At 34.2% G+C, this 20,037-nt stretch overlaps 1 protein-coding gene across 4 annotated transcripts in view; it reads right to left on the bottom strand.

Moving 5' to 3' along the window:
* Nucleotides 1-9,244: 9,244 nt before the first annotated feature.
* The window catches only part of LOC126816555 (b(0,+)-type amino acid transporter 1), a 34,691-nt gene continuing 23,898 nt past the window's right edge, over nt 9,245-20,037 (bottom strand). For 2 of the 4 annotated variants that reach the window (XM_050543215.2, XM_050543217.2), the window contains 9 exons: nt 19,553-19,678; nt 17,395-17,494; nt 17,147-17,191; nt 16,554-16,677; nt 16,080-16,183; nt 13,708-13,804; nt 13,335-13,484; nt 12,346-12,514; nt 9,245-11,959 (listed from right to left, as the gene is read on the bottom strand). In XM_050543215.2, coding sequence (XP_050399172.1) covers nt 11,892-11,959; nt 12,346-12,514; nt 13,335-13,484; nt 13,708-13,804; nt 16,080-16,183; nt 16,554-16,677; nt 17,147-17,191; nt 17,395-17,494; nt 19,553-19,678 — 983 coding nt within the window. In that variant the 3' untranslated portion in view covers nt 9,245-11,891. Of the gene's footprint in view, nt 11,960-12,345; nt 12,515-13,334; nt 13,485-13,707; nt 13,805-16,079; nt 16,184-16,553; nt 16,678-17,146; nt 17,192-17,394; nt 17,495-18,758; nt 19,529-19,552; nt 19,679-20,037 lie in introns of those variants that run through there. The other 2 variants (XM_050543216.2, XM_050543218.2) reach the window with 2 other exon arrangements.

Genomic DNA, 20,037 nt, shown 5'->3' with positions numbered 1-20,037 from the left:
ATAGTACTGTTAAGTCAGGAGGGATTGACAACAACAATGACAGTTTACGATTTAGAAATCCTGTTGAAATGTCAAAGGGGGTGGTGACAGATAAACCAATTGTATCTATTCTGAAGAGATCTAATGATAACGAATCAGATCTTTATACTGAGACAGACATAGACCAAGGCCTGTCAATGTCCGCAGAACAACAAAGTATGGATGGAAGTATTGATGACGATTATGCCACTGATGATGATTTGGGAAGTACTGATGATGAGTTAGGAAGTACTGATGATGCATTGTCTTCTTCTTCGTCTTCTTCATCAGATGATAATGGTGATGAATTAGTTGACAGTAAATCCGATGCGAAAACTGCCAAAAAAGTCTAGAAATTATGATAGCATTCATAAGAAACATGCAACGATATCTCTTTACCATTAAAGATCAAAGGGGCGTATTTTACATGTATGTTCGACCGGCCAATGCATAACAGAAGGCAATAATAAACTTAAAATTGGACAGCAGAGGGTTGAGTCGTAAACTTTCATTGTGAAATATCTTTGTTTACAAAATATGGTTTTAAATGCATTACCGTATACGACGACATTTGAGCACATCAAAGGTTTTTGGACAATTTGTGATGGAGGCATAACTTTTATAATTGATAGCTTACCATTTATTTCATTTTAAAACGGGAATATTATAAAACAAAGTACCTGCAATGTATTAAAATTATATATTACTTTAACATTATCGGTAATAAAACTCCGATTCGAGATTTTGACGTTCAGGAAAGGCACTCTGTTGCTTTTTGGGCAATAACTTTGACCTTGGCTGACCTGGGGATTTTTTCCTATTTTACCGTGATGAAATCACTAATTCATTCCTTCATTTATTAATTAATTGAAAGATTTTTAACTGTAGCTATATTGAAATGTTTCAATCTGTCGTCAGTTATTTGATATTCATTATTCGATATTCATTACATCAGTATCTTGGCAAAGGATAAACAGATACAAGGCTGGCCGAGGTCAAGGTAATTGCTATTAAAAGCCCCCAGAGTACCAGACATGGCATCCGGATCAAATTGGTAAATATCCAAATCTTAAAATTAATGTACATTCATTGATATTTCAATGCTCACGTTTTACTTCGGGATAATATTTCCCATAAATGTAAATAAGTTACAAACTCTGCCCATTTGATAACGGATGGTTGTATATTTCTCAAACAACAAGTCGTGACTTTTATTAGGAAAATGTTGCAGATTATGAAATCACCCCGATCTTTCTTAGCTAAACCGCCATAAGTTAGATCAAAATAAAATGTCGAATAGTGGTGATCTGATACATCCAAATGTTCCTTATGTTGAAATTATGGGCATAGAGATTTGACATCCTGAACGAAATGCAGTATAATTGCAGTATTCAACAAAAATGGGTTATTCTGATGACCATTTTGGAATTCAAGATGTCAGCCACCAGATTATCCGCAACCATCTAATAGCAAGCAAATTGCAGCTAAATCTGGAGATGGCCACGTTAACTAAATCCATAACTGTATTAAAACATGTGGCAAAGTTTATCTGTTTTGCATTATGAAAGAGACAGACCACCCAATGCATAATAATGTATATAGTATTGCACGTTTCCAGTTGTATTTTTCATTCAATCGACTGGCCGATTTTATAAGATATTAGTATTTATAATCGGGTATTTATAATTCCTAGTATTATCTAATCTGAAATGTATGTACATGAATTATTTTTAATCAGTAAAATCTCGAGTCATATATTTATATGTCAACATGTACATAGCTTTGAGCGGTAACTTATAACTCTATGGGCATATGTTAATTTTTGCATGTCCACAGCTTTAATTGTATGTGCTTATCGTATCGGTACGAAAACGAGTGCGAAAACGAAAAGTTAGTTTACGTTTTCGACCACACACGTTTTACATTGTGGCTTATTTCTGTCGAACATATTATCTAATGATATATTTCAACCATTTCCAGCAAATGTTCATACACTCATAACTTATTCAATATTTTTAAAATTAAGAACTGGCAGATTCATCTAGAATTGAAATATGGAAAATTAAGTTGTTTTTATACGCCCACATTTTCATGTGGACGTATACTGTCGTCGCCCCGTTCGTCTGGATTTTCATCCGTCCGTCCGTCTGTCCGTCCACAATTTGTTTGTGGACACTCTACAGGTCACAATTCTTATCCGATTCGGATCGATACTTCATGGATTATGGCCCCTGATTGTACGAGAAATCACATTTTTAGATTGTGGACACTCTAGAGGTCACAATTTTCATCTGATTTTGATGAAATTTGAAATGCATGTTTATAACCCACAGATCTTGGTTCCTTTCGATGTTCGGGCATATCGGATCGTAACTTCCTGAATTATGGCCCCTGATTGTACGAAAAATTGCGTTTTTAGCTTGTGGTCCCTCTAGAGGTCACAATTATTATCTGATTTAAAAAACCGTTCGAATATATTACCGTTACATTATATTGTTGATTGAATTCGAATTTCATGAAAATCGGACCAAAACTGCCGGACAAAATGTCCCCGATTTTGATGAAACTTGAAATGCATGTTTATAACCCAATGATCTTGGTAGCTTTCGATATTTGCGCATATCGGATCGTAACTTCCTGAATTATGGACCCTGATTGTACGATAAATCTTGTTTTAGCTTGAGATCCCTCTAGAGGTCATAATTATTATTTGATTTACAAAACGTTTGAATATACTTGTATCACCGTTATACCGTAAAGTTGGTTGAGTTCGCATTTCGTGAAAATCGGACCAAAACTGCCAGACAAAATGGCCGCCCTCGTACGTAAATAGTGGAACCATCCGATATATCAAGGTTGTGGACCCTCTAAAGGTCACAATTTTGATCTGATGTTGATGAAACTTAAAATACGTGTTTATAACCTACAGATCTTGGTTCCTTTCTATATTTGCGGATATCGGATCGTAACTTCCTAAATTATGGCCCTTGATTGTATAAAATTTAAAGGTCACAATTTTTATCCGATTTAAAAAAAAAACGTGTGAATATATCACCGTTACACACTACGATCTTGGTTCCTTTTGATAATCGCGCATATCCGAACGTAACTTCCTGGATTATGGCCCCTGATTGTTCGAAATATCGCATTTTTAGCTTGCGGATTCTTTAGAGGTCACAATTTTTTTCCGATTTTAAAAACCGTTTAAATATATCACCATTCCACCATAATGAAGGTTTGAATTCGAATTTCGGGAAAATTGAAATGAAACTGCCCAACAAAATGACCATATCTTCCTCGTTTATGGCCCCTGATTGTACATAAAATCACATTGTCTTTTTAGCTCGTTCTCTGTCCATCTCTTGCAAAATGTGCGCGTATCTTGCATGGCAACCGCTTGTTTGCTTATTGTAAATTTATATATTTGTGCAATTGTGTAATTAATTAAAAATAAACAACCATCACAGCTTTGTGGAAAACTCGTTTTAGTTAATGATTGATTCATTCTGAAAATTTGGGTGACAAAGAAATTTTCGGGCAAAAAGCCTCAGCCCCCCCCCCCCCAAACTGAGATTGTTCCTACGCCAATGGGTCCACCAAACATTTTGAACTTTGGCAGATACAAAACGAAACTAGTAGTATTTCGCATTTTAGCACATTCTATACACTCTACGTAATCAACACAAATTCAATATATACCGCGAGAAACATGTTCGTATACACGCCTACGTGATTCCAATGCCGAACCTGTATAGATGTATCTAACCGTGAACATGGGGTGTAGGGGATGTTGACACAGATTCACATGATTCGACGAGTTGTTAGTTTTCGAGTTCGTAACCTTACAGATGCGAAAGGTCTCTATATCAAACTTTGTGATATTTTATAAATTGTTTGTTCTTTGGGTATCTGTCCTTAAAAACGTAAATAAATATAAATAATCAAATATTATTAATAAACCATTTTTTCGGCCATATAATTAACTTGGATTAAGAGCCCAATTCGTCTCTCACAGTTATATTCCTTTGAAAGCACAGTCGCACAGGTTATTATTGAAGATGTTTCGACACTAAATGCCGTCTTCATTAGCCCAGTCGGGGCAGAACAGTCGAACGTTTAACCATAGTTCATCCACTGATTAAACCCCATTTCATTTCATTATAATTAAGTTATTGCTCAAAAGAAAGATTTGAGATTACAATGCCGATTTTAAATCAGGAACATCTTGATGACGTATCATATAATAAGGCAGACAATTATAATATAATATAGTAATTATTTAGTATTGCGAGTTATGAATAGACAATTTTTCCCTGCATTTTTTTATTTCCTCTTCCTACATATTTTGGTTGACATTTTGGTCTAGATTTGGCGAAAAAGGATTAAATTTGCAATTTAATAGCAGTTTTGGGTAATACTGATGATATTACAGTGTCTTTCTGCAGAGCAATCATTATGTCGGAAGTGAGATTTTGACCCCAGTCAACATCAAATCCCCGTAGCGAAAAATCTAAACGGTCAACCCCCTACGAAATTATGATGAGGAGATTATCAAATGCGGTCCCCTATCTGCCTATAAAGATTAGAACCAACGGAATGTTGAGCAAAAAGCTAGAGCCTGTGATGTTACAGCCATTTAAGTCAATGGGCAAATAATTACTAGTCCATATCACGATTTGATTAGGTATACAGTTTGGCTCGGTTCTATGTTTTAAAAGTAAAATGATAGGCACGCATTATATACCATACGGTTTTCAAAATAACTAAATTGACAATTAATAATAATAAAAAATGTTGAAAAACCTGTTACTTACAGAACTGGAGTAGCATGATAAATCATTCTCGACTGTTATAAAATTGGTTCCATATATGAAAACAGCAGTGAATCGAATATATAAGATTGTCGTGCAAAACGGCACAAAAAGAACTGTGGTAATATCCTGGTCATGGGCTTACCAAAAGGAACTTGTAACACTATCGATTTTTTGCCACAGCTCACCAAATCCTCGCCTTCACGTTGTTTTTCAATCTGATTAAAACACAGATCCAATTTCGTTTCGTTTTTATAGTTCAAAATTTCGATTTTACTTGTCTTTACTACACTTGGATCTGGATTCGTTGTTATTTAACTCGTGTTCTGCTTGAAATGAGGGGTCAGCCAATCAAATGGTCTGTCGAATCGAGCGTTTGACCTTTTTTGCGCGAGCTGTGGGTAGACATTAGCGGCAATAGAAATCAAAACAAAGCAAAAGTAGATAAAAAATACATGGCCGTCGCTAATTTGTTAATCGAATGACTGACGTAATCGGGTCAAATGTCGCTTGCTTGGTACATTACGTCATAGAACGTGAACTCCCACTATAACTTGTTAGATCTACATGTAGTGTAGGCCATCGAAAGTATAAAAAACGAAACGAAATATAGATATATATTTTAATTAGATTGCGTTGTTTTTATAACAGAATACACCACAATACAAAGTTTACAGCAACTATGCTATTACATAATAATGTATAATCATAAGCAATAGTCTATAGGAAATCTAAATAATGTCAATCCCTTAACTCGCTCGGCCGACCTTGAAACAATTTCCAGATCTACCCGTCTTGTCTGAATAAAATCACGCCCCCCCCCCCCACACACACACACACACACACACGCCAAACGTGATTTATCAATCTGTCCTAATATGGAATCTGTATAAACAAAATTGGAAACTGCAACCAAAACTATAACATGCTGGTAGATGTGTCTAGAAAACACCCTGTTACTTATATATTATGCTGACCGATATATAGGCCTGCAGCCAAAATTTCTAGCTTGCTTAGTAACACATTTCCGCTACATGGTTCTCCCAAATAAACAAACTATACATTTTTGGAAAGCTTTTAACACCAGGAACACAAAGCCAAAGAGTTCCAAACAAAAAGTCTGCACTAACTCTATTTAGAGCCAGATGGAAATTGTGATAATTGTCAAGTAAATGCTATATTTATACTAATAATTGTGAAGTTGACATAAAATTAAATGTTGGCGAAAACCTCCGATGCCTTCATCCTAGGCAAAGAACACGCTATTGGTTAAATTTTGATTTAAACCAAAATGCAGAAAATATAATGGACAAGGGAACATACAGAATTTTGGAAATCCATTAACGGTAATATAGAGTTATCTCCCTTTCTGTCAAATGTTTGCAATTGGTAATAGTATTTCAGGTGCGTGTTGACTGCTGATGCTGTATGACGCACAAGACCATGTGTGCACACAAGCCCAATGCTTATATAGTTAATTGGGTCACAGGGGACGGGACTGCAAGGGTTGGTGAACGGGTGTTTACCCAGACCAGAAATTATGAGCGGAGCACCTAGTCTGATGAGCAAGGAGATATGTTTGACATTGGATGAGCAATATGTCTATGAAGTAATGGATACCAGACTATGTCCGTAGTTTTGTAAATCGCATTGAAACCACATGATTTTTTCCACTAAAACATAAACACACACCAACATACCCTTTCAATTAGACCCTACGTTATTTTTACTACAGGTAGCTGTAAATCTCTAGTTCAGATATTTAAGGCCGAATTAAAAACATTTAAACTGAAATCGTATTTATAATTGTGGAATTTGCTTATAAATATAGATTTAAGACAAAAATTATTTATTGAAAAGTAAATCAATTATTGAAAATCAAAATTACGCAGTTACCCTGCACTTTAAATGTCATCAAAGTTGGCCGTTAAAATCATCACTGTCACTACATGTATAAACATCAAGTTCAATTTCTTTAGTAGTCTTTTTGTTTCATTTTCACATTTACTACACTTACACAGATTAGATAATTATGTACATGTACAAGACAACATCGGTGCGGTATCCCCCTGTCAGTGGTACGGGATGGGAGTGGGCTGGAAGGACAATGCCCAGTCGTTCGGATGGGAGGGAAAACAATAGTTTAAACAATATTTGATTCAAAAAACTGACTCGGATTGAACAACAGGTAAGGGGCTACATGGGTGTAGGGGGCTAATCTCAGTTGGGGGTGGGTTGGGGGCTGAGCCTATTTGCCTGAAAAATTTATCACCCAAATTTTCTGAATGAATCAATCATTAACTACGATGAATTTTCCACAAAGCTGTGATGGTTGTTTATTTTAAATTAATTACACAGATATACAATTATATTTCCATGTGATATGGTCGCAATCCCCATTCTCTGAAGCTTGTGCCCGAAAAACTGAAATACATTGCCCGAAAAAAATGGACGGTTCAACGAATCTTAGAGGGCGGGCGGGCATATAAGCTCTCCTAAAACAGTATTTCTACTGTAAACTTTTAGTTCAGATTAGATTTGGGGCTAAATTTCTAACAAATATTTGAATTGAAACAAAGCATCTATATGTAATTTTCTCACTAAAATATAAATATATGTAAGTGAGTGCCAATTGTAATGAAGAGAAAAAAAAATCAACCGTCATAATGAAGATGTACATACGCCCGCCATACATTACGGTCTACTCTTTATTTCGAATTTAAAGTTCTTTTACGTGCACGTCAACCTCAGTTTTATATTCCATCCAAATAACTGGACGCTGCCCATCACAGCCCCGCGCTTCCTGCACCACCGACAAGTGGAAACAACGCTGGAAAGTTTGGGGAACTGTCTAGGTCAACACAGGGATCAAACCCCAGACCTCCTGATTAGTGAGCTACGGACAAGGAGAAACATATTAGAGACTTTTGGCAAGCGTAATTTCCTGGTCCGTATCGCGTATCCGTATGGATTTTGCGTGTGACGTCATCAATGTCTGTGTATTTCTCATACGTGATACGGCACACGGATACGGCAGCGCGTATGGAACGGCTTTCATACGGAAATGTTCCGTATAACACTGTCGTCTTTTTACCGTCGTTTTTTTCTACTTTTAGACGCTGAAATGTTGCATCATAGCGTTTTTATAAATCTATGTGTATCCTAGAACACGAAGGTGTATATTTGATGTGATTTTAACAGTGATAACGACTGGAATTTAATCATTATTTTTGATGGGTTGTTCTCGGAATTTTCATATTTTTCCCGCCTGTCTGCATACTGGTTGATCTACGGGCTAAATTTTCTGAAATGATACATTAGTGAAACCAAACATTTCTAAAATCTGCCAAAACTCTAAAACTACATTGACGCAATGTATCACGTATACGATACGGATACGGGATACGGATGGGAAAAATCCGCTTGCCAAAAGTCTCTATTAGTTGTACACGTACAATGCCCCCCCCCCCCATTCCCACTCAAACAATAATGTATGACGTACGCCCATTTTCATGATACGGGTTGGTACAGAACAGTAAGACATTAATCTCCATTTTATATTTTTTCTCTTCATTACAATATTGTCAATCCCTTTACAGTACTATTTAGTTTTGGCCATATCTATTTTAGTGAGAAAACTAAATATCTGTAGATGCTATGTTTCAGGTTAAATATTTGTTAGACCTTTAGCTTCAAATTCTATCTGAAAAAATGGTTGAACTTATATAGGCCCTTGTTTGTAGTTAAATCCTTTTACTGTTATCAATAATTATTGATATTTTCCATAAAGGGAGATAACTCCTTTTACCATATATGGATTTCCGAAATTCTGTATGTTTCCTTGTCCATTAAATCAAAATTTAACCAGCAGCATATTCTTTGCAGAGGATGAAGGCATCAGGTGTTTTTACAAATATTTCATTTTATGTCAACTTCACAATTAGTAGTATAAATATAGCATTTACTTGACAATTATCACAATTTTCATCTGGCCCCCCAATCGAGTTAGTGCAGACTTTTTTCTTGGAACTCTCTGGATTTGTGTTCCTGGTGTTAAAAGCTTTCCAAAAGTGTATAGTTTGTTTGTTTGGGAGGACCATGTAGCGGAACTTCACGCTAGACATTTTGGCTGCAGGTCTAATAGTATTAAAACAAAGTAATTATACAAGTTAAGTACACAAGACTAGGTCAGTTTTGTTATATTATTACATACATAATCTAACAGAAAGTCGCATATACAAAGAACCAAACCCAACCGAACACAACAGCGGCGATCACAAACTTATTTTCCATTTGCCTTGTCCGCAGGTTTGTCTTGTCGGTTTTGTTTTGCGTGTAGTGCGGTCCTCCTGCACTTAACTAATAGAGCGTGATATACGCATATTCAATTTCGTGTACTAAATAAAGAGAAGTCGTTGAATTATTGTTAAATATTTATTTTAGTAAGATATACGTTCTCTATATGGAACAATACTATACAAGATTCAGAATTAAAGCAATCAAACAAAACATGCAATAAAGATTAATATAAACATAGTCACATATTTTAAAAACCAAATAGGCCTATAACAATAATAATGTAATCACAACCTACTTTGGTAACATTTTTTTGACAGAATTTGCAAAATATATTACTCTTTGAACATGGATTCACACAAAATATATATTATTATAATATTTCGCCGACAAAGCTCCGTCATATAAGAACTGTTTTGGGGTCCAAATAGATGGAATACCTTATAGTGATTTAGGCCTACATGTAATACGTATTCTCAATATACTGAATATCGTATTTTTTGTACTTTTGTAAACACTTCACCAATGTATACTTATATATATTTATACATTAAACCTACCAAAAGCACTACTGGAATGATATTTTCCTAGTGTGGAAATGATCATCTTTTTAAAATACATATTTAATTGTGCATAGTCATTGTCTAGTCAAGGCATTTCAAATGCAATCAGTAGAAATCGGTCCAAATCGTGTGCATATGACACAATCGTAAATACTTTTTAATATTTATATAATGCAGAATAACAGGAAATAAACAAAATTATATTTAAAATAATAAAAATCTCATAAATTATATTTAATTAGGAATGAGGACATTCACTTATAATTATTTATTAGGTTTATTGATATTACAAATCTCAATCAATAGAAAAAATATTTATGGGTAACACACAATGTTGAATTGAGCAAATGGTATTTTCAAATTAAAACAATTAAATTGACATTTACAGAATGTTTTATAGATTTAAATTTTTTAATAGAGATCAAATTTACTATTATCTCAATGCAAAATACAAAAATACTTTTGAAATGCCAGATTTACATGTAAGATTATACTTTTCATTGAAACATTACAATCCATACAGAAATATCGTTCTTATAATAAACACACGAGAAGAAAACAAATAATTATATTTATCTATACAATGAACATATTCAAAACTTATTTTAAATCACTATAGGATACCATTCAAGAATATACAAGCCTACAGTGAAACAGATTGTCCCCTCCTTAATTGTAACATAAATATGTGACACATATCTTAGACTATAAGCAGAAAATGCTTATGATTGAATTTAGTCAATGTTTAGATGCAGTGAATTGAAACGCCACGTTTCAGCACATAATTAGAATCAAAGATATCATGCTCCGTGTCCCAAAGCATCGACCAATCCGATTGCTTATTTCAGCTTAGCTTCAGCAGAAAATATTCATCATTCAAGCAGGCGATACGTTTCAAGTCAGTAGCTTGAAGCGTATATATGGTATTAGTGTCAGTGGCCTGTGGAACGAAGTAACAGTATATTGTCGCATACATAATATATTATGTCAACGCTTGGGCGATATAATATATTATGTCAACGCTTGGAACTAGGATGGAGGTGACTAGGCATGAACTTGCAACGATAGATTTAATTGGCGCTTTGATAACCAATGAATGCTTTGGAGACATATTTTGGCGGTATTTTCCATCATGGAATCGGTAAGTTTCGATTGTTTTTTTCTTTTCTGTTTTTTCTCTCTTTTCTGTGTCCTAACCCTAACCCTAACCCTAATCCGAAAGAAAAGTGCCCTTTTTTTAAATTCTGACATCACAGGTGCCCTTTTTCTGATAAGGATGCCCTCTTTTATTTACAGGGACACTTTCTATTGTTAAGGGGGTGGACCGGTCCCCATGGTCCAACCCCTGGATCCGCTCTGATGACGCGTACATTCCACTGAGTCTACAGGTCTAATATGCTAACACGCTTGGAGCGTCAACACAATATATTATGTCGCCCAAGCGTTGACATAATATATTATGTATGCGACAATATACTGTTACTTCGTGCCACAAGCCACTGACACTAATACCATATATACGCTTCAAGCTACTGACTTGAAACGTGCAGGGTGATTCAACTCTATCAAGGTCACCTAGAATACACCTACACCGAGTTTGAACATTTTAGCTCAATTAGAAACAGAGTTAATGTATCCCAAAAAGCAAGTCGTACAGACAGACGAATGTGTTTTTAAAGTCCCCTGCTTTTTCCTAAAGTTGGGGTACAATTTTCCTGCTAAATCATTATAGGCCATAAAACGTGTATAGTTACGCATCTGGGTTCTAACAGTTATACATTACTAAAGTCGACCTCATCAACTACTAGAATTTGATCCATTTACTTATTGAAATGGATCATTTTAACAAATCTAAATGAAACGGGTAATGAACATGCCATAACTTTGGTTTGAAACTTTTAAACGTTGTGGAGAAAATGACACATGTGCTTAATCTATAATTCAGAAACATAACATCTTAACTATAATGATATGTAAACAAATGCTTACATTTCTGATACACCCTTCATATATTTTATGTATAGATTTTAGCAGACATTTTAGATTGGGTTTTAAAATGATAAATGAAATGAAATGTTTGCAGCATGAAACTAATGATTATGATTGATACATACAAGTTTATTATTTATGATGGATTTATCTAACAATGGATAATATTTTTATTATTATGATGAATAATATACAACTATATATATCTAAACTATCATTCTGGTGGAGCATATTTGCTCGGTGCTACCTGTAAAATCAACTGTAGAAATGTTGTAAATTTATCTGAAATGAAAATAAAACGTTCTGTAGGTCTGGATGTATAGTAGAAATAAGAGACCGAATCTGGTGCGATTTGTCTAGACATTTTTAGTCATAACAATAAAAATCATACTTGACTCATCAGCTTTAGTAATAACAAATACACCAATAGTCCGCCCAGAAAATGTATCTTTCCCTGTCCAGGGTAAGTTATGCTGCATTCTGTATTGACGCCCCTTTCATCAGTTTTTATTATTTGGAGGACGTTTGATATAGTATTATGTTATAACAATATGCTCAAAAGAGCAACACACTACCCAATGTAACAGACGATCATCATGTGATAACATTCAATTCTATGCTCGAAAAACATAACATATAAAAGCTTGGAATATATCAAATGGACTTACCCATTCCTGGTAACTGGAGTTTAAAATGAACAAATGGAACATAGAATATCATTCCACTAATAACAAACAAAAACGCATATAGAAATTCTATCTTTGGGTTGTCTACAATAGGCCCAATTATCAGGTATATAGAACACAGTAATACAAACACTGGGATGAATATAGGAACCTATTTGGGATTGAAAAAAAAACAACAATCAAATATATGTATATAATAATAGATTAAAAATACCCTTTTTAAACAGTTTGAATAAGAAAACAGATATAAAACTTAATGATGGTATTTCTGTTGATGGAATGGTCTGCTTATGCAATGTTCGATTTCCCGGTTGTACGTGACAAGGAGTAGGGTCGCCTGTCCAACCTCGTGGGTTTTCTCCGAGTCCTCTGCTTTACTCCCACTGCTAAAGGCCCCTACGCGCTAGCGAATTATTGAAAATAAAATTAAACCATATGTTAGTCCCGAAATGACCTACTTTGTGACGTCGTGGACGTTAAACTCTCTCTCTCTCTATCTCTCTCTCTCCTTATGCAAAGTTTATGACAAAGAATAGTTTAAATGAGCAATGCTTATTGCCAACACTTGCTATTAAACAAAGTAAGAGAAAGGGGTAAATATCATGGACGAGTAATGTCAAATCGACAAGGCCTAGTAATAGAGTATATACTATCCTTACTTATATTATGTTTCGTGTTTATCATACCGCCACAAGGACTGTGCCTTTTGCGCAGTGGTGGGATTTACCATCCAGGTTTGGCCAAAAGTATGCAGTTGGTAAATCTTGTATTACCAACAGATGGCTTGATTGGCTGGAATCTGCGGGTAAAATTAATACGTGACGCTTCAATCATCAATGAAAATTCCATTGAAGACCGGATTCGTTCTCCCTTGTTCCAGTTTAATGACAACATACATAACCGAGTTGGTGTATGGTAATGGTCAGTCTAATCATTTATTTCTTCTTCGCAACCATAGATTTTAAACTTACCTTGTATGGTCTCGGTTCATTTTTCTTCGTAAACCTAAGAACTATAACTGCAAGCATAGTGGCACCATAAAATAACCAGGCAGTAAAACTGAAGAAGTCTATGAGGGTGAAGATATCGCCGGGTATAATCATAAGCAGAGCTATAAAGGACTGAAATTACAAAGACAACCGATTGTTGTAATCGCATTGTGATATGCTATATATACTTTACATTACTTATACTCTTCCCTTTCTGACAGACATGGATAAAATTGTTATGCTTTATGCTTCTAAATACACTTAATTCTGCTAGATTCTCTTATTTATTAAATTGATTAATCATGCCATTGCTATGAAGATTCGAGTTACTCAAATAATACAAATAAAAACTTACAGTAAATAATAAAGATGGTAATGGTGTATACTGTGTGACATGAACATAGGACAGAATTTCTGGTAGATGACCTTCACGTGCAGCAGCATACACTAATCTAAATTGAAAATTAATTAGGTCAGACTTAAAAACAGACACTATAAACCCATCGCGAAAATACTAAATAATACCATATTTAAAATTGCCATATGATGATCGCTCGTTAAACTCCTTAAAGTTTGGAAGTAAAAACATCTCCGACCTCCGATTTTACATACAATGTAATTTGAACATCCCCGATCCTCGCTCGGTTAAGGTATGGAGACGAAAACCGAGGTCCCGTGTACACATTGGCGTACACGTAAAAGATCCATTGACAGTTGGAATTCGATATAAGAGTAGGCCGTAGTGCCGCTGTCTGGGCAAATTTCGCTCATAGCAAACTGTATGGCCTATGTCCGTCTTCATTAGCCCAGTTCGGAGCAAACCTGTAGGATGTGACATTAAACCCCATTTCATTTGCTTAGCTAAAGATAGGTTGCCAGGCAACGAAACATACGCCCACAGCAACTAAATCGTCCGGGCAGTCAACAAGGGTTGTCGCATATTTTTACTTTTTTCGGTAATGAAACATTTATAATACACTAAAATCTGATTAAGAGCAACAACTCACGAAGTAATTATCAGAAAACTATTAGAATTTGTTTGGTTTTTATAAAGTTCTGCCCCATGCTAACGTTTTGGATGCAAAGTTTTTAATATCATGGATTTAACTGTTCAAGTCATAAAAATTCATTGAAAATCAATATACTTGTTCGTCTCAAGATCTTAAACTCTGTGTATCAATCTGAAGTCAATCGGATGATAACTTTAGCCTTTAGAGCGTCACAAGATTTTGCAAAGTGATCAAGGGCCACAACCATGGCAGTAATTATCGGAAATCTCTGAAAATCAATAGGCTTTTTTTCGTCTCATAACCTTAAACACTGTGTATAAATTGAAAGTCAATCGAATATTAACTTTGGCCCCTAGAGCGTCCACAAGATTTTTCAAAGTGATCAAGGGCCATAACTCTGGCAGCAAATATTGGAAATCGATGAAAATCAATAGGCTTCTTCGTCTCATGACCTTAAACACTGTGTATAAATTTAAAGTCAATCGAATATTAACTTTGGCTTCTAGAGCATCCACAAGATTTTTTGAAGTGATCAAGGGCCATAACTCTGGCAGTAATTATCAGAAATCGCTGAAAACGAATAGGCTTCATCATCTTATGACCTTAAACACCGTGTATAAATTTAATGTCAATCGGATATTAACTTTAGCCTCTAGAGCATCCACAAGATTTTTTGAAGTGATCAAGGGCCATAACTCTGACAGTTATTATCGGAAATCGTTGAAAATCAATAGGTTTCTTCGTCTCATGACCTTAAACATTGTGTATAAATTTAAAGTCAATCGGATATTAACTTTGGCCTTTAGAGCATCCACAAGATTTTTTGAAGTAATCAAGGGCCATACCTCTGGTAGTAATTATCGGAAATCTCTGAAAATCAATAGGTTTCTTCGTCTCATGACCTTAAACATTGTGTATAAATTTAAAGTCAATCGGATATTAACTTTGGCCTTTAGAGCATCCACAAGATTTTTTGAAGTAATCAAGGGCCATAACTCTGGCAGTAATTATCGGAAATCTCTGAAAATTAATAGGCTTCTTCGTCTCATGACCTTAAACACTGTGTATAAATTTAAAGTCAATCGGATATTAACTTTGGCCTTTAGAGCGTCCACAAGATTTTTCAAAGTGATCAAGGGCCATAACTCTGGCAGTAATTATCGGAAATCGCTGAAAATCAATAAGCTTCTTCGTCTTAAGACCTTAAACACTGTGTATAAATTTAAAATCAAACAGATATTAACTTTAGCCTCTAGAGCGTCCACGAGCAATTGTGCACGCCGGACCGACGGACCGACGGACGGACGGACGGACGGACGGGGACGACGACAATATACGACCACATTTCAATGTGGGCGTATAAAAACTATCCTTAAAGGAGCGGTTACAGCTACATTTTAATAGAAACGCGATAATATTTTTATAAAAGGCTATTAGAAACTTTTATTCTAATACGATGCCACTCAGAAGCTTTGTGATAATTTTAATACAAGATATACTGATGCTAAAAATGGATATTGCTTATCTGATTTACGTAGTCCTCTTAGGCAAATTCGACGATCATTTTCAAGAGATTCAATACTCTCAGACAAGGCAAGTGCGCCATCTTTGCACATTCTCGCATTAGCTTTGCATACTGTCACATTTAGAGTTATTCTAAGGGTCTCTATACCTAATATCCTACACTACCTAAATATTAAGGACCACAATAACGTACCTGCCACCAGTAAAACAGGAACCATTAGCGGCACCAAATGTAGAACAGGCTACTGATATAGGAATAATAATAGCTGCTACACCTAGCACTCGGGATCCCCATGTCTAAAAATAACAATATGTTCATTTAAAACTGCATTGTACAAGAGGATAAATTATCTATAATAAAAAGTGGTCCTTTGAAAATAATTTCGACGATTAAAACCAATACCACCGTGAGCTCGATATTCATGGATATAAATTCTTTAGAAAGGGAAAACTTGGGTTGTGATGGAATACTTTCGCCCAGAACGAAACATTGTTCATCATGTATTTTGTATGGTGAATAGTCCATTTGCTGATAACACTATTTTGCCAATACCATTTGTTTAGGACTTCGAATGTTGTCTAATGTTTTGGATTGTTGGTACTTGGTTTTATTTTATTGTGGAACGATTTTGAATCTGGTAAATCTGAATAATAAAGATTAACTTACAGCAGCGACGGCATCTGAAGCCAATAATTCAGCTTTGCTCATGATACTAAAGTACGATATATTGGTAAGTAGATAACAAACTGTTACCAAGGGAATAGCTATAATTATTGACCGTGGTAAATTCCTGTAAATGAAAATTACATAAAGGTATAATTTTGACTGTACTTGATCTCAAAGATATATAAAAAAAATAAGCTATTAAAAACCAAATCTGTTACTTTCTGCATTACTTTAGTTTTGTATATAATATGTATAGCACTCAACACAAACAAGGTTACAACGGGACTAACATCTACACGATTGCATGGATGTTTTTATTTCAATGAATCGTTTGAGCCCAGTGTTAGGAAAGTGGAGAACTCTATTCTTTAAAAGAAAAACGGAGTTAGGCAGGGCAGCCTACTCATCACATTGTCAGTACATGTATGTGTCGAAATCACGACTTCCATCGATGACAAGACCTTATAATTCACAGTGCAAGCATTAGTCCACTCGGACTAATTGTGTAGAATTCCGTTTGATTGTTCTACATCCTGAACGATATCAATACCATCATAACTCGGATACATGTACTTGAAGTATATAATTCTTACACGTAGGGATTTTTCAACTCTTCTGTCACATAATTCAGATTATTCCTGTAAAGATAACAATTAAACAGTGTTAGTCGATATCAACATCTGGTACAAAGCCTAAAGGTATCATACCTCGGAAAAAACCCATGCGGGGCATTAAATTTCAATGTCTTTCTTAATTATAACTAATCGAAAAATAAACTAACTTATTTTAAAGCTTGAAAATGGGGTTCTTTAAAATCAAGAAAGTATATGAAATGAATTACCATCCATCATAAGCCCACAATCCATCATAAAAGGCTAAAGCAATACCAGACGCTGACTGAGCAGTGCCTTCAAAACCATCTTCTAGATATTCAGTATTTCCTGAAAGGCAAAGAGACAACACATAGAAATTAATTTGTTCATCTTTAGAAAAAAAAATAACGTATTTTTGTTTTTGTAATTTAATTTTTTTTTTTGTATTCAAATACTTCAATAATTTAAAAAAGATAAACACCATTCATTTCCTTTAATAACTTAATATCTTACATTTTGTTTTGCAGTCTGAGAGGATAAATTGTATTCTCAGCTTCAATAATATTTGCAAAAAGCAATTGTATTAAATGCAATAATAATAATAATAGTAATAATACATCGGTGTTAGTATAGATTATTAGTAGTAATATTATTAGAATGTAAAAGATCATGACGTAGTGTCAAATAAAATTAAAGATTGGTAAAAAAAAAAGATCGTCGAATAACTATTCATTTACAGATAATGGTGTCAAGGTTAAGAATAATTAAAAAAAACTAATTAAAACTTGATTGGTTTCAAGTTTTTACTAGTGATAACATTTATTGTTAAATCAAGTGCCGATATTTATATGATAACTTTAGCTGTTCGAGTTATCGGTAATGACTGATACCCTTTTTCATAATCATAAACAATCTGTATAAATTTCAAATCTACAGCATCCACGGGGTGTTTCAAATTGATCAAGGTCTATAACTCCTACAGTTAGTGTAGGAAATCGCTTAAAATCAAGAGGATTATTCGTAGCATGCACTCAAAGACGAAATTTGCACGTAAGTTTGCCGATGGGAGTGACGACAATATTCGACAAAATTTTAATGTAGGTGAATATAAAATGTAATTTAAAACTATATTATAAGATGTGTTAAATTGTTCAGTATTCTCTAAATATCACTATTCATCTAATTTATGTACACTATTATCAATGTTAACAATATATTCTACTAAATGGTTGATATTCGGTTCTGTCATTCGAGTAAATTTGTATCATACAACCCGGGGTGTTACACAATAGTCATTATCGCATTTCTATTTGCAATATTACAGCAAAATAAACACATGGAGAAAAATGTAAGTAGCATGGCTTCGTGTTATATAGCATTTACCACTTACATTGAAGACTAGATTTATACATTCCATTGCTATTTCATAATCAAGACTAGACTGAATGACATTTTAAAACAACAACAGAATATCAACTAATGTTATTATTTAAAAAGATAATAATCAATTGATCTATAATTGTTATTAATATATTTAACCATTCATTATTTGAATTCAATAATCCTCCTAATTCCCGGTTAGTTCATGCAGGAATTTATTATTGGGGTTTACCTTGACCCAATTTTACTATTCCACCCACAATAATCATGAGTAATGCTGCTAATTTAGCGAAAGTGAAAAAAACCTGGACCCGAGCCGCAAATTTGACACTGGAGCAATTAACCATGGTGACAGCCACTGTTGTAAGATAAATAAAATACACATCACAACAAAAAGCAAGCAATTTGTAGTGCCGAAACGTGCAAATAAGAAAATAAGCAATCCAGAATCATCCTTTTGATAAAACATTAATTTATGATGCAAAAACAGAATATCTGCATCTTAAACCCCATTAGATATTCCTTACATTATTGACTACATTAGCTAATCTCTACTTTTCGATAATAGATACATCGTTTATACATAATTGCTATATTTAGTATAATGGGTTTTTTTATATTTTTCATAAAAATAAAAACTAATATATCGGTTACTTTAATTAAAGTGTATATGCTAAGAGATACTAATATTTACAAATAGAAAAAAGAAGAAGAAATAAAAAGTAAAGTTATACATCATAATAAAGACAGTTACATCAGGCTAAAATTTTAAATAAGTTAACTTCAGGTGTGCAAATACATTTCTGAGAGGGTTCTTTTGAGGTAAGAATGCGCTAACAACTGTCTTTAATATAAATAAATACACAAACAAACAAACGAACAAACATTTCAAGCAAACAAGCTATGATTATTATACAAAAATTAACAAAAAAGGTTTAAAAAGTATAAAAGTTATATCAATGCCAACACTATCAGGAAAATTCTCTGCAAGCAAAAATTCATCAGCACACTATACACCGTACAAACCTTCAGCATATTTTACAAATCCGCCAATAGTGATGACCACAATAGCTAAAAGCTTAGCAAATGTAAAGAAATTTTGGACCTTTGTGGCCAGGTTAACACTGTAGCAGTTGATAAATGCCACAAGCACTGAAGTAAATGGGAAACGAAGAAATATTAATGCATGAAATATGTTATAGGAATATATCACTGGATTGACATCACATTAACTAACTTTATCCATTTGATTGTCTGTTTAAATAAACCCGAATTTTGATGATTCTAATCAAAGCGGACCATGTCAAGTTCATTAAAATTGGCTTAAATATTTATAAAATACTGACAACCTTTTATTGCCTTAGTTCTACGATGACTAAGACCAATCGAAAGACCACAAAATTCATGACATGGCCGTATGCATCGGTTGAATTTTATGTAAGATATTCCAGAGTTTCGCTCTCTGTGAACATTTTTAATATTTAGTCTCCTATATTATTAAAGTCTTACAA

This window comes from Patella vulgata, chromosome 3 (assembly GCF_932274485.2).
Source record: "Patella vulgata chromosome 3, xgPatVulg1.2, whole genome shotgun sequence".
Classification (NCBI taxonomy): Eukaryota; Metazoa; Mollusca; class Gastropoda; family Patellidae; genus Patella; species Patella vulgata.
The sequence above is the reverse complement of the archived record's forward strand: the minus strand, read 5'-3'. Positions and strand labels throughout refer to the sequence as shown.